This window comes from Dermochelys coriacea, chromosome 8 (assembly GCF_009764565.3).
Source record: "Dermochelys coriacea isolate rDerCor1 chromosome 8, rDerCor1.pri.v4, whole genome shotgun sequence".
Lineage (NCBI taxonomy): Eukaryota > Metazoa > Chordata > Testudines > Dermochelyidae > Dermochelys > Dermochelys coriacea.
This window is the reverse complement of record NC_050075.1, coordinates 106,158,627-106,171,100: the sequence shown is the minus strand read 5'-3', so window position 1 is coordinate 106,171,100 and position 12,474 is coordinate 106,158,627. Positions and strand designations below refer to the sequence as shown.

The 12,474-nt window shown below is 51.4% G+C and overlaps 1 protein-coding gene across 2 annotated transcripts in view; it reads left to right on the top strand.

The window, feature by feature from the left end:
- Positions 1-12,474, top strand: part of BTBD19 (BTB domain containing 19) — a 69,832-nt gene that overhangs the window by 13,007 nt on the left and 44,351 nt on the right. For both annotated transcript variants that reach the window (XM_038413781.2, XM_038413782.2), the window contains one exon: positions 4,688-4,741. In XM_038413781.2, the coding sequence (XP_038269709.1) occupies positions 4,688-4,741 (54 nt within the window). The remainder of the gene's footprint in view (positions 1-4,687; positions 4,742-12,474) is intronic.

Sequence of the window (12,474 nt, the reverse complement as noted above, 5' to 3'; positions counted from 1 at the left end):
CCACCCCCACTCCCGGCCCTGGATCTAAGCAACTGCAGGGCGGGTGGGATGGCCTGGCAGCAGCCCCAGCAGAGCATCATGGTTCCCCCTTTGGCTGATTCAGCAGCGGCGCTGAGGGCGTTTGGGGGTGTCGTGGTGAGGCAGAGGTGGAGGTTGTTGCAGCCCAGAGCCGGGTGACATCCCCAGAGTCCAAGTCGGACTAATGACTAGCTGTGTTCCCCTGCCCTCGAACCTGGGGTGCCCTTTGCCCCACTCTGCTGCTGTCACCTCCAGTCCCAGCCTGCTCACAAACAGCCGCCTGCAGGCAAGTCACCCACAGCCACGTCGGGGTGTGAACTGCAGCTGGGAACACCCACACGCCCTCGGTCTGGAATTCCCCTCGAGAAACAAACGTCCTGCACTGGGCAGCCCTCCCCTGGCCAATACCAATTAACAAAAGTCAGTGATCTCATCAAAGGAAATAATGCACAGACTTGATGACCTCAGATGGACTTTCCCAAACCCTTCCACACTGGATGAGATCAAACGAGTTGATTAACGACGAAGAGCGAGATTTGACGTGAATACACACCATGAGGCATAACTGTCAGAAGTGGCTGCAAGAGCAATACAGATAAAACGCAACTGACGCCTGACACACGGACCCAGGTTACATTCAAAGCTCACCCCACCTTTCAGGAGCTTTGCTGGCTGAAGTTCTTTTGGTCCAGGTCCCTGCCCCAGACCAGCGCTGCTGCTTTTGTTCTTCAGGTGCTTGGACTGCCAGAGGCTGAGAGAATGGCAGGGAAACTCTGGGGTGTCTTCCCCTCCCCCTTTTTATAGACCCCCCACGCTAGCTCTGAGAAGCAGCTCCAGCTGGAAGGTGGCAACAGGCAGGCTGCGGGGCTGGGAACCCCAGGCTGTTTCTTTGCTGGGATGGAGATTTTTTGCCCTGCCAATGAATGGCCACTTAGCAGGTGATGGCCCGTGTGACCTTGTCCACACCTGGCTGAGGCATCAGCTTGCCCTCTGTCTGAAGAACGGGTCTGGCCGCTCCCCAGACTCGGAACATCAATGGCTATTGGCCAGGATAGGCAGGGATGGTGTCCCTAGCCTCTGTTTGCGAGAAGCTGGGAATGGTGACAGGGGATGGACAGGGGTGACAGGGGATGGATCACTTGATGATTCCCTGTTCTGTTCATTCCCTCTGGGGCACCTGGCATTGGTCACTGTCAGCAGACAGGATACTGGGCTAGGTGGACTTTTGGTCTGACCCAGTGTGGCAGTTCTTAACATGTAGAGTAACTGCAAGCTTATACATTCACACACAAGGTTGCAACAGGTATTTTACCAGGACAATAGTGACCAGCAAATAGGAGTTTTATACTTTGTCCAAGGGGTGACGCCAGGCGTCCAGACTGCCACAAGGGGTCTGCTTGAAAGCCCGGGCTGTGTTCCCTTCTCTGCTGAGGGATGGCTCAAGGGTTGCTTCCCAGGGCAGCCTCCTCATGGCCCTTACTGCAGAAAGCCAGTTGCGCTAAGCAGCCATCTGGCCCTTTGAGCTGCCCTCTTGCCCCTCCGAGGCCCTTGTGGCCTGAGGAGCACAGACGGAGGAGAGACCTGGCCACACAGGCTGTTGTGGGACAGAAACTGTCTCTCTGCCCAGCTGGTGACCAGTGCCCATTGCTGTGTGGGCGAATGCCTGATCCTGTTCATTGCGGCTCTGGTTGTGTTCTCTGTGGTGTGACTGTTCCAGTGTAAGAGGAGGTGGCCCCTTGTTAGCTGCCTGAAGCCAGGGAGAAATTCTGCTCCCGAGCCTAACACGTGAACTGGACTCTGTGTAAGCTCCGTGCAGGATCAGAGCCAGCCCGGACCGGCCTTCAGCGCTGTCACCTGGCTGTATGCTCTGGGCCCCGCAGCTCTGTGGTCAGCGGATGGGGACCAAGTGTGAAATGCTCCTCTCCCAGGGTCTAGCTGAGTGTGGGAGACCCGGCATCTTGCAAGGGATGGACTGGCTGTAGTCGGTGTGGCTGCTGCGTAGGCTACACTGCGTGGAATCCCAGCTGGCGTTCTAATGAGAATGGTATTTGGGATTTCTTCTGAGGTGATCCATAGCCAAACAGTGGGCAAACGGGACCTGGTGAAGCCTCTCAGCACACCCGTGAGGCAGTGGAGAAACTGAGGCACAGAGAGGGTTGAGCTAGGAATAGAACCAAAGAGCCCCGACTTGCATCCCCTGCTCTAGCCAGCAGGCCCCAATACCTATTGCCAGTCTGCAGCATTCTGGGCTAGGAGCACTCCTTGCTGAGGTCATGTTATCTTGCAGTGATCTCGGCAGGGAGATGGTGGTTCCCAGCTTGGGGTCTGCAGGACACTCGCTGGTGGCCTGCAGAGAGCTGGCTGATGACTTGGGCCCGGCTCTTCCTCCTGGCTTCCAGCTGTTAGAGAACTAAAAATATGTCAACTCTTTTACCTTCCCCTGGAAGCAGCTGCTGTAGTAGCCGCTGTGACTGGGAGGGCAAGTGGCGGAGGGAGGGACCATCTCTCTGGTAGAGTTTGGTTCATGTGGTTTACAAGTTAGAGAGCCCCTGCCCCTAATTAATTAATCAGGAAAAGTCAATAGTAAAACTAATGGCAAGGATCACTGCGTTCAAAGGAGCCGTCTGGCATGTGCATTTGCAATTAACTTTAACTGGGGCGTAGCCCTTTCTCCAAGCAGCCCTAAACTTTAACTGGGGCGTAGCCCTTTCTCCAAGAAAGCCCTGGCTGCTTCTCCTCGGACGCACTGGTGCTTGTTATGAGAAGCCCAAGTTTAGGGAGCAGGACGTGTCTAAGCTGGGGATCTCCAGCCAAGGGAAGAAATGATACCTGTGCCATCCATCACTGCAGCTGTCGGTATCCGCTGGCTGAGTGAAATACCATTGCCAGGAGCAAAAGCAAAACACTCAACATAGGTAAGATCCTAGGGATGAGGGATGGTTTGGTCTAGAATGTCCCAGCTAGTCCACCTCCTGCACTGTCCCACCCAGTGCCTGGTCCTGCCCCACCATGAGTTGCGTCCTGGGGACCCAGCATCCTCACTCTGGTGCTGCATCGCACCATAACGACACAGATGTCCCAGCACTTGTCTGACATGCTCAGAAGAAGGTGGCAGCCCAGCTCCAGGCAGGGGTGAGGAAATAACCCCACTGGGAGAGTGAGCAGGAGGCTTGGGGTGTCACCCAGGAGGGGATGTCTCACCTCTTTTCCTACCCATTGTCCCTGCTACATAGGTCCCTTCCTTTGCACTTTTCAGGCTGGGGAGGATGGCAGGAAATTGCAAACCAGCTGGGGGCTGGATAACAGCCCTGCCAGGGCTCACGGGTTCCCAGCGGCCTGCCCCTTTCAGCCGCTGTCTCCATAGCTCCTCCCTTTGCACTGCTCCCAGCTCTGAGCAGACCTCTCCTGACTCGTGCCCACCATATGTGTCTGTTGAGTCACTAGGCAGCTGACCTTGGGCCCCAGGTGTTGTGAGTTGTGCATGTCAAACCAGTGACACAGGCTCCTGGTGTTACCCACTGTGCCCAGCAATTCTGGGAGAGGGTGAGGCTGGGTTGCGTCCCGCTGCTGGGAAGTTATGAATCAGGCTCTTCCAGTTTTCCTGGCATTCCTGGGGCTTGCTGAGGCAACACGGTGGCTTTCCCTCGGAGCACCTCTGACTCCGGCCCAGCTCCCTCCTCCTTCCCATGTGGCTCAGGAAGTCTTTTAAGGCTCTGCTCACTCATGGAGCTTCGGGCTGGGGATTGTCAGGCTAGCAACGCCCAGTGATGTGGGATGGATGGGATGGCTCCAGGGACTGGGATACATTCACCCTGGGTGGCCAGGTCCCCTTCGCTCTAGGCTGACGGGAGAGCAGCCGTCCTGCCTTGTGTGAAAGGTACTGTGGAGACTGAACTGCCCTGCCTTCAATGCGACGGGGGCCCCTCTAGATCCCAGCTGGGTCACATGGATGGGGAGTTGTGCAAGAAGACCAAGAGCCAGTTCTGGGGCTGAGCAGAGGCCTCTCATCTCCAGGCTGACGCAGGAGAGCCTGAGGGTCAGATCTGTGCCACCTGGCGCTTGGCAGCAGTTCTGCCAGCTGTGAGTGGGTACAGTGCCCCGAGCGTTGCTCAGACCCTGGGCTAGCACCTCCCCCGGGCAACGGGAGAATGTCTGTGCCAATGAGCCTCTGCTGCCTACAGCTTTGTGAAATGCCGAATGGTCAGAATAGGCCCTGGTGCTTTGCCACGTTGGCGGCTGAGATCTGTGGTGGCTGGGCCACGTGCCTACTTGGAGGAGAGCGCGTCGGGGAGAACCTACGAATGTGTGTGTCTCCTGGCACTTATCAACACCTCAGCTCCCATGAGCAGGCCAGGCTGCTTCCAGCAGGTGCCAGCTTCCTTTGTAATGTTTCCAAAGCTCTCTTGGTCTCTTTTCAAACACGTTTCTCAGGTGGGAGCCCCCAGCTGGAGCCCCCAACACGCTCTGTCCCCCCAACCAATGCCAGTCCCTTGCCCATGCATGTGGAGTGTGTGTGTGGGGAGGGGAGAGGGGGGCTGTAGAATAACCCCAGTGTGACTGGTTGAGAGCGGCTGGAGAGGACAGATGCAGAGAACAGACCTGAGGCCCCTGGCCCTGCCAGCATGGCACCTGCGCTCTCTTGCTCACCAGTGTGTTTCTTCATCCGCAGGCCCTGGAGGTGCTCACCTCGGCTGTGGAGTATGGGCTGGACGACCTGAGGAAGGTAAGTCCCTCGCCTCACGGCCTATGCTGCCTCTTGTTAAATACATGGGTGCTAGGGGAACAGGACGGTCAGGTGATGGGTGGTGATATCCGGTGGGCCAGGGACAGCACGTTTAGCCCTCTCTGTCCCTGGGGGGAGGAAGGGAGCGAGTAGATTGACATAGGGCTGCTAACGTTAGAGGTGCACATCACCCCAGCAATGCGGATTTGTACCGTCAGAGGGCTGGGCCGGTACCGCCCCATGGGGGACCCGACAGGAGCGCCCAGAGGGGGCAGGAGCGGCTGATTGTGTCCCTTGGTCGCAGGCTCGTTCTTACACCTCAGGGAGCTGAGGGCAGGGGAATGGTACCAGTAGCTTCTTTCAGCAGGTCGCTGGAGATGGCTAAGGGTGCAGGGAGGAGGTAACATCTCGGGGGAGCAAACCAGGGTTTGTTGCCAGCTGCTTCCGCCCTGCCGGAGATTGTCTGGGATCACTGCAGAGAAAGCGGCCAGGCCAGTGAGAATGGGCTGCTCAGTAGCTGGCCTTGTGGGTGCATTGCATTGTGGGAGTTTGTAGTCAAGGGCCAAGGCTGCATGAGAAGACTTTGGGTGACTCTATTTCTAGGAAAACTTGGCAAAGGGAGGCTCATTCTCTGTGCTCAGTCCAGCAAACTGAGCTGAGTTCCCCTGAGGTGATCTCAGCTGAGCCTGTCGGCGCTTCTGGGCAGCTCAGAAAGTGGAGAGGTTATGAAAAGTTACCATAGAACCTCAGCCTTACGAACACCTCGCACATGGGGGTGCCATGGCGTCCCCGGGCGATGCTCTGGGACTGCTCCCTACGGAGCAGGGCAGGACTCTGGGGAAGTCTCCTCTCTGTGAGCAGCCTGACTTCAGGGCAAACAGCTCACCCGGCTTCCACCTTCCTGGGGCTGACCTCGGAGCATTCAGCATCCTCTGCCCCTCCGTGCACTTCCCACAGCGAGTCCACCCAGGCGGGGTCCTGGGGAAGCCAGAGGGTCCTGCCCCCCAACTCCACAGTCAGATGGGACTCTCAGCCAGCCAGTAAAACAGAGGTTTATTAGATGACAGGAACATGGTCTAAAACAGAGCTTGTAGGTGCAGAGACCAGGACCCCTCAGCTGGGTCCATTTTAGGGGGCAGTGATCCAGACAACCACATCTATACTTCACTCCTCGTTCCTGGCCAGTCCCAAACTAACTGACCCTCCAGCCCCTCCTCCTCTGGGCTTTGTCCCTTTCCCAGGCCAGGAGGCCACCTGCTTCCTTTGTTCTCCAACCCTTTAGCTCTCACCTTGCAGGGGGGAAGGGCCAAGGCCATCAGTTGCCAGGAGACAGAGTGTTGGCCATTTATGTACACTGGCCCTTTGCTCTGCAACAATTACACCCCCTTATCCCACCCTCTAGATACTTAAGAAATGCATAGGGGAAACTGAGGCACTCCTACAGTATTCAGAGGAAACATTAAGAACAGTCCCACTTCGTCACAGGAGTTTGTTTGTAACTTGAACAAAACGTTCTGGTTCTTTTGAAAGTTCACAACTGAACAATGAGTTAATACAGCTTTGAAACCTTATTCTGCAGAAGAAAAATGCTGATTTGAACCCTCTTAATTTAAATGAAACAAGCACAGAAACAAGAAAAGGAGGACTTGTGGCACCTTAGAGACTAACACATTTATTTGAGCATAAGCTTTCGTGAGCTACAGCTCACTTCATCGGATGCATGCAGTGGAAAATACAGTAGGGGGGTTTTATATACACAGAGAACATGAAACAATGGGTGTTACCATACACACTGTAACAAGAGTGATCAGGTAAGGTGAGCTATTACCAGCAGGAGAGCGGGGGGAGGGACAGGGACTTTTGTAGTGATAATCAAGGTGGGCCATTTCCAGCAGTTGACAAGAATGTGTGAAGAACAGTTGGGGGGGGGGAATAAACATGGGGAAATAGTTTTACTTTGTGTAATGACACATCCACTCCCAGTCTTTATTCAAGCCTAAGATAATGGTGTCCAGTTTGCAAATTAATTCCAATTCAGCAGTCTCTCGTTGGAGTCTGTTTCTGAAGTTTTTTTGTTGTAATATTGCCACTTTTAGGTCTGTAATCGAGTGACCGGAGAGATTGAAGCGTTCTCCGACTGGTTTTTGAATGTTGTAATTCTTGACGTCTGATTTGTGTCCATTTATTCTTTTACATAGAGACTGTCCGGTTTGGCCAATGTACATGGCAGAGGGGCATTGCTGGCACATGATGGCATATATCACATTGGTAGATGCGCAGGTGAACAAGCCTCTGATAGTGTGGCTGATGTGATTAGGCCCTATGATGGTGTCCCCTGAATAGATATGTGGACAGAGTTGGCAACGGGCTTTGTTGCAAGGATAGTGGTTCTGTTGTGGGTTAGTGGTTCTGTTGTGTGGTGTGTGATTGCTGGTGAGTATTTGCTTCAGGTTGGGGGGCTGTCTGTAAGCAAGGACTGGCCTGTCTCCCAAGATCTGTGAGAGTGATGGGTCGTCCTTCAGGATAGGTTGTAGATCCTTGATGATGCGTTGGAGAGGTTTTAGTTGGGGGCTGAAGGTGATGGCTAGTGGCGTTCTGTTATTTTCTTTGTTGGGCCTGTCCTGTAGTAGGTGACTTCTGGGTACTCTTCTGGCTCTGTCAATCTCTTTCTTCACTTCAGCAGGTGGGTATTGTAGTTGTAAGATGCTTGACAGAGATCTTGTAGGTGTCTGTCTCTGTCTGAGGGGTTGGAGCAAATGTGGTTGTATCATAGAGCTTGGCTGTAGACAATGGATCATGTGGTGTGGTCTGGATGAAAGCTGGAGGCATGTAGGTAAGTAGCAGTCAGTAGGTTTCCGGTATAAGAAAACAGTTTCCTCAGCTTGTCAAATCTTTTTTTTAAACTTTTCCTTTATTTTTTTTTGTACTTTACATTTCATGAAGTACTGTTCTGTATTTGCTTTATTTATTTATTTGGTCTCTGCTGCTGTCTGGTTGTGTACTTCTGGTTCCAGATGAGATGTGTGGTTGACCGGTCAGTTCTACTGTATTTATTTGATGACAGTAGCACCTGGAGGACCAAGCAGATCAGGGCCCTCTTCTGCTGGGCACCATATTTACACACAATAACAGTTGGTCACTTACCTGAAGAGTCTGTATAGATGAAGCAGGGATGATTATCCCTGTTTTACAGATGGGGAAACTGAGGCATGGAGGGATAATGACATGCCTGTGCTCCATAGCAGAGCCAGGAGTTCAACCCAGCTCTCCTGACTGACTATCCAGTGCCTTACCCACAGCACTGGACGGTTCCTTTGTGTCCCACAGGTTCCTTTGTGTCCAGAGCTGATGGGGTCACCACCTGCCAGCTGTGTAGATCCACGGCCCCGTATGGCTCGCCCTGTGCGTGTATCTCAGCTCTTTGGCACCTGTCTTGGGGGGAGGGGTAGCTAAGCCCCTTGTTCTTCAGCCGTTTTCTTCCATTCCAGTGTGTGGACGCGGCTGGCTTTCCGTGGCCATGGCGTCACAGAACCATCGCAGTCCGAGGTGGGAAAACCCCATGAGGTCATCCACTCCAAGGTAGTTCCTTGCTTTCTTGATAAGATCCTTAAACTGCGGATGACTCAGGCCCCTCCTAGCCACATTGCACTGGGGATGTGTCAGGGTCATTCCAGGCATGCTAAAGAGACAACCCATAGTGACTTGGCTAAGTGCAACAAACTGCCTTGACTCAGCAGGAGCTCTCCACATGGGACCTGCCGACACACTATGTAATGGCCAACTTCCCTACAAGGTGCAGCCATGAACTGCTGCAGTCTCCTTTCATTTACATGGGCCTAACTGTGGAGTGGCTCCAGTTTCTTATTTGTACAGCCGAATGGCTGATCCTGCATGAAGCAAGAGACTTCCCCTGCTCAGCTGTGACTGAGGCAGTGTGAGAGGATCTGAGACGGGCTGATCTGTCCTGCTCAGGCTGATCCGTCCCTCTCAGAGCTGGGAGTGAATTGAAGGCTCATAAAGCTGGGAGAGAGATATGGGGCTTGGGGCAGGGAAGCCAGGGCTGTGCTTGTCTGAGTGAACTAGTGAAATCCTTTGGGTTAGGAGGAAGAGGGGGTGAGGAATGGAAAAACAAAAGGGAAGTGAAAGACAGAATCTCCTGCCCACTCCCAGGACTGGGGGGAGGGGGGAGAGCGAAAACTTCCCAGGCCAGCTGCCAATGCACTTGAGAGCATGGGAAGTTGCAGTCATGGGGGATTTTTAACCACTGGTATCTCTCTGCTGGGTTTCACACACTGCCAAATATGCACGATCAAAGAGATTCCTAAGTTAGGGTGGAATTGGCCTTATGATCCGGAGACTCACACCAGGGTTTCCCCTCTCTTTGTACTCCTCACCAAAAGGGAGACGCTAACAAGGATGTGAGAAGAAAATTTGTTAGTCTCTAAGGTGCCACAAGTACTCCTTTTCTTTTTGTGGCACCTTAGAGACTAACAAATTTATTAGAGCAGAAGCTTTCGTGAGCTACAGCTCACTTCATCAGATGCACTGTATTTTCCACCAAATGCATCCGATGAAGTGAGCTGTAGCTCACGAAAGCTTATGCTCTAATAAATTTGTTAGTCTCTAAGGTGCCACAAGTACTCCTTTTCTTTTTGCGAATACAGACTAATACAGCTGCTACTCTGAAAGGATGTGAGAGTAACCATGAACCATTTGAGTTCCTGGTGAACGCAGCAAGAGAGCCCAGGGAGAATTCAAGTATCTAGCGAGCAAGGGGAGAAGGGAGGAAAGGGTAACTCCAACCAGCGGGGAGTTCCAAGGGTTCGGACATCCCAGACTGGGAAAGAGGAGTGTGAGATACGGCTGATATGGGGTTCATTGGGGACTGACTGCTCAAAACCCTGCAGTTTAAAATGGGTGGAAGAGGAGAAGGAAGCAAACCAGAAAAGGTAGTTGTAGTGTGGGGGGGTGCAGAGCAAGTGAAGGGCAGCCAAGGGGACTAAGAGAAACTAGCTATTTATGAAGAGCATGGAAAGGAATTCTGCACCTTAGCATGCCAAGGTGACAGGCACCCTAGGGTGTTGGCTTCCAAACACTTGGAACAGCTGATAATTGTTCCTGAAATAACACCCAGGTTTTATACCCCGCTTTTCATTTGTAGATCTCAAAGCACGTTCTAAAGGAGGTCGGTATTGTTATCCCCGTTTTACAGATGGGGAATCTGAGGCACAGAGCTGTCGGGGAAAATAGGGGTGGTACTAGAAAATTGTAAACTAACACAACGTGATACTGATCTTTGAACGGGAAAGGAGGGTCCTTTAGGCAGTTGCCCTTTGGGGGATGAAATTCAGTCCCCCAGTAAAATCATGGAACAGATCTTACGCGGGAAATGACGCCCAACTCCTAGCAGAACCAAGTGCTATAAGCAGCATGTGCTTACCCAGATTGGACCTCATCAGGCAAAGCTGACTGCTTGTTTGGCTAGGTGGAGACAATGAGTGGACGCAGGAAATGCTGGATGTGAAGTGTGTGCTGGAATTTTAACTAAGTGTTTGCAATCTCGCATGAAACGAATACAAATGTGCTTTGGTATGCACTGTTCCATGGACTGCAGACTGGATGTAAATAAGGGCTAAGGATTCACTGCACAGTATTTAATCAGGAAGGAAACGTCCAGGGGTAGCGTGGGTCTGTCGTCTGGTCTCACATTGAATATCTTCATTAATGACCTGGAAGAGGGGAAAAAACAGTGCAGCTGGTCCTAACTGAGGCATTGTGAGGCCAGTTAATGATCAAGGGGAGCTAGAAATCTGAGCAGAAATGATCCAGCTAGTAAATCTAAGGCAAAATAATTCAAACCAGATATGCAGCGAGAAAGCAGGGAAGGAGCAATGTCTGGAGGAGATCCAGGGCAGAAAGTTGCAGTGTCACATTGCATCAAAGCCAGTCCAGTCCAGTTGTGAGCTGAGTACACAGAATCAGCAGGTCCTGGAGCGAGGAGGGAAGGCGCTGTTTGACTCTGCAATCTCCTCTGGGATTTGTGTCCCCTTCTCAGTTATTTTGTTACCAGGACAATATTGACAACCAGGAGGGAGTTCAGAGAAGAGCCATAAAAAAGATCAAGGTCTGGGAGCGGTTTCTGAGGAATGCTTCAAAGAACTAACCTCATTTCTTTGGCTAAATAAGGACAAAGTCCTTGGCTCTGCTGAGTCTGTATTGAATTGGTTTAAGCATTGATAGTTCCGTGTATCCGCACTAGTCATGCCGTAGGTATTTTCCTAAGTCATTTCAGTTGCAATGCCTTTTGGCTACTTATCCCACAGTTCCTTGCCAAGCTTCCTGAAACAGTGCATTGTGGGAGACGTCCCAAGGTGGCTGGTGCCCTGTGGGTTAGTAGTGGGGTGACTAGTTGAACTGGTTTGATGGATCTGCAGCCACACTGGCACTAACCTGGGATTTAGCCCTGAAAACGCACTGGTCCCTTTTGCACATTTGTGAACTGGTTGGAATCTGTGTGTGTGGGCGTGTGTGTATTACGAGCAAACTACAAGGTGACAACAGTACTCGGCGTGGTCAACTTCTTTAGAGTAAACAAGACCAGGGGTGTGAAAGGGGAGCCATAGGAACCCTGCGTTGATCTGAACGGGTCAAGGCCGCTGACGGAGGGGAATTATTTAGAGACATGCTTTGAGGAACAACTGTTACGGAGTCCCCAGGCGATGCTCTGGAACTGCTCCCTACGAAGCCAGTCAGGACTCTGGGGAAGTCTCCTCTCTGGGAGCAGAGTAGCAGCTGTGTTAGTCTGTATCCGTAAAAAGAAAAGGAGTACTTGTGGCACCTTAGAGACTAACAAATTTATTAAAGCATAAACTTTCGTGAGCTACAGCTCACTTCATCGGATGCATTCAGTGGAAAATATAGTGGGGGGATTTTATATACACAGAGAACATGAAACAATTGGTGTTACCATACAGACTGTAACAAGAGTGATCAGGAAAGGTGAGCTATTATCAGCTGGACAGTATCTACATAAAAGAATAAATGGACGTCAAGAATTATAACATTCAAAAACCAGTCGGAAAACACTTCAGTCTCTTTGATCACTTGATTACAGACCTAAAAGTCATAATTCTTCAACAAAAAAACTTCAAAAACAGACTCTAAGGAGAGACAGCTGAATTGGAATTAATTTGCAAACTGGATACAATGAACTTAGGCTTGAATAAAGACTGGGAGTGGATGTGTCATTACACAAAGTAAAACTATTTCCTCTTGTTTATTTTCCCTCCTACTGTTCTTGTAAACTGCTGGAAATGGCCCACCTTGATTATCACTACAAAAGGCCCCCCCCCCCCCCTGCTGGTAATAGCTCACCTTTCCTGATCACTCTTGTTACAGTCTGTATGGTCAAAAGAAAAGGAGGACTTGTGGCACCTTAGAGACTAACAAATTTATTTGAGCATAAGCTTTCGTGAGCTAAGGCTCACTTCATCGGATGCATTCGGTGGAAATGTATGGTAACACCCATTGTTTCATGTTCTCTTTGTATATAAAATCTCCCCACTATATTTTCTACTGTATGCATCCGATGAAATGAGCTGTAGCTCACAAAAGCTTATGCTCTAATAAATTTGTTAGTCTCTAAGGTGCCACAAGTCCTCCTTTTCTTTTTTCTCTGGGAGCAGACTGTCTTCAGGGCAAGAAGCTAATACAGCTTCCACCTTCCTGTGTCT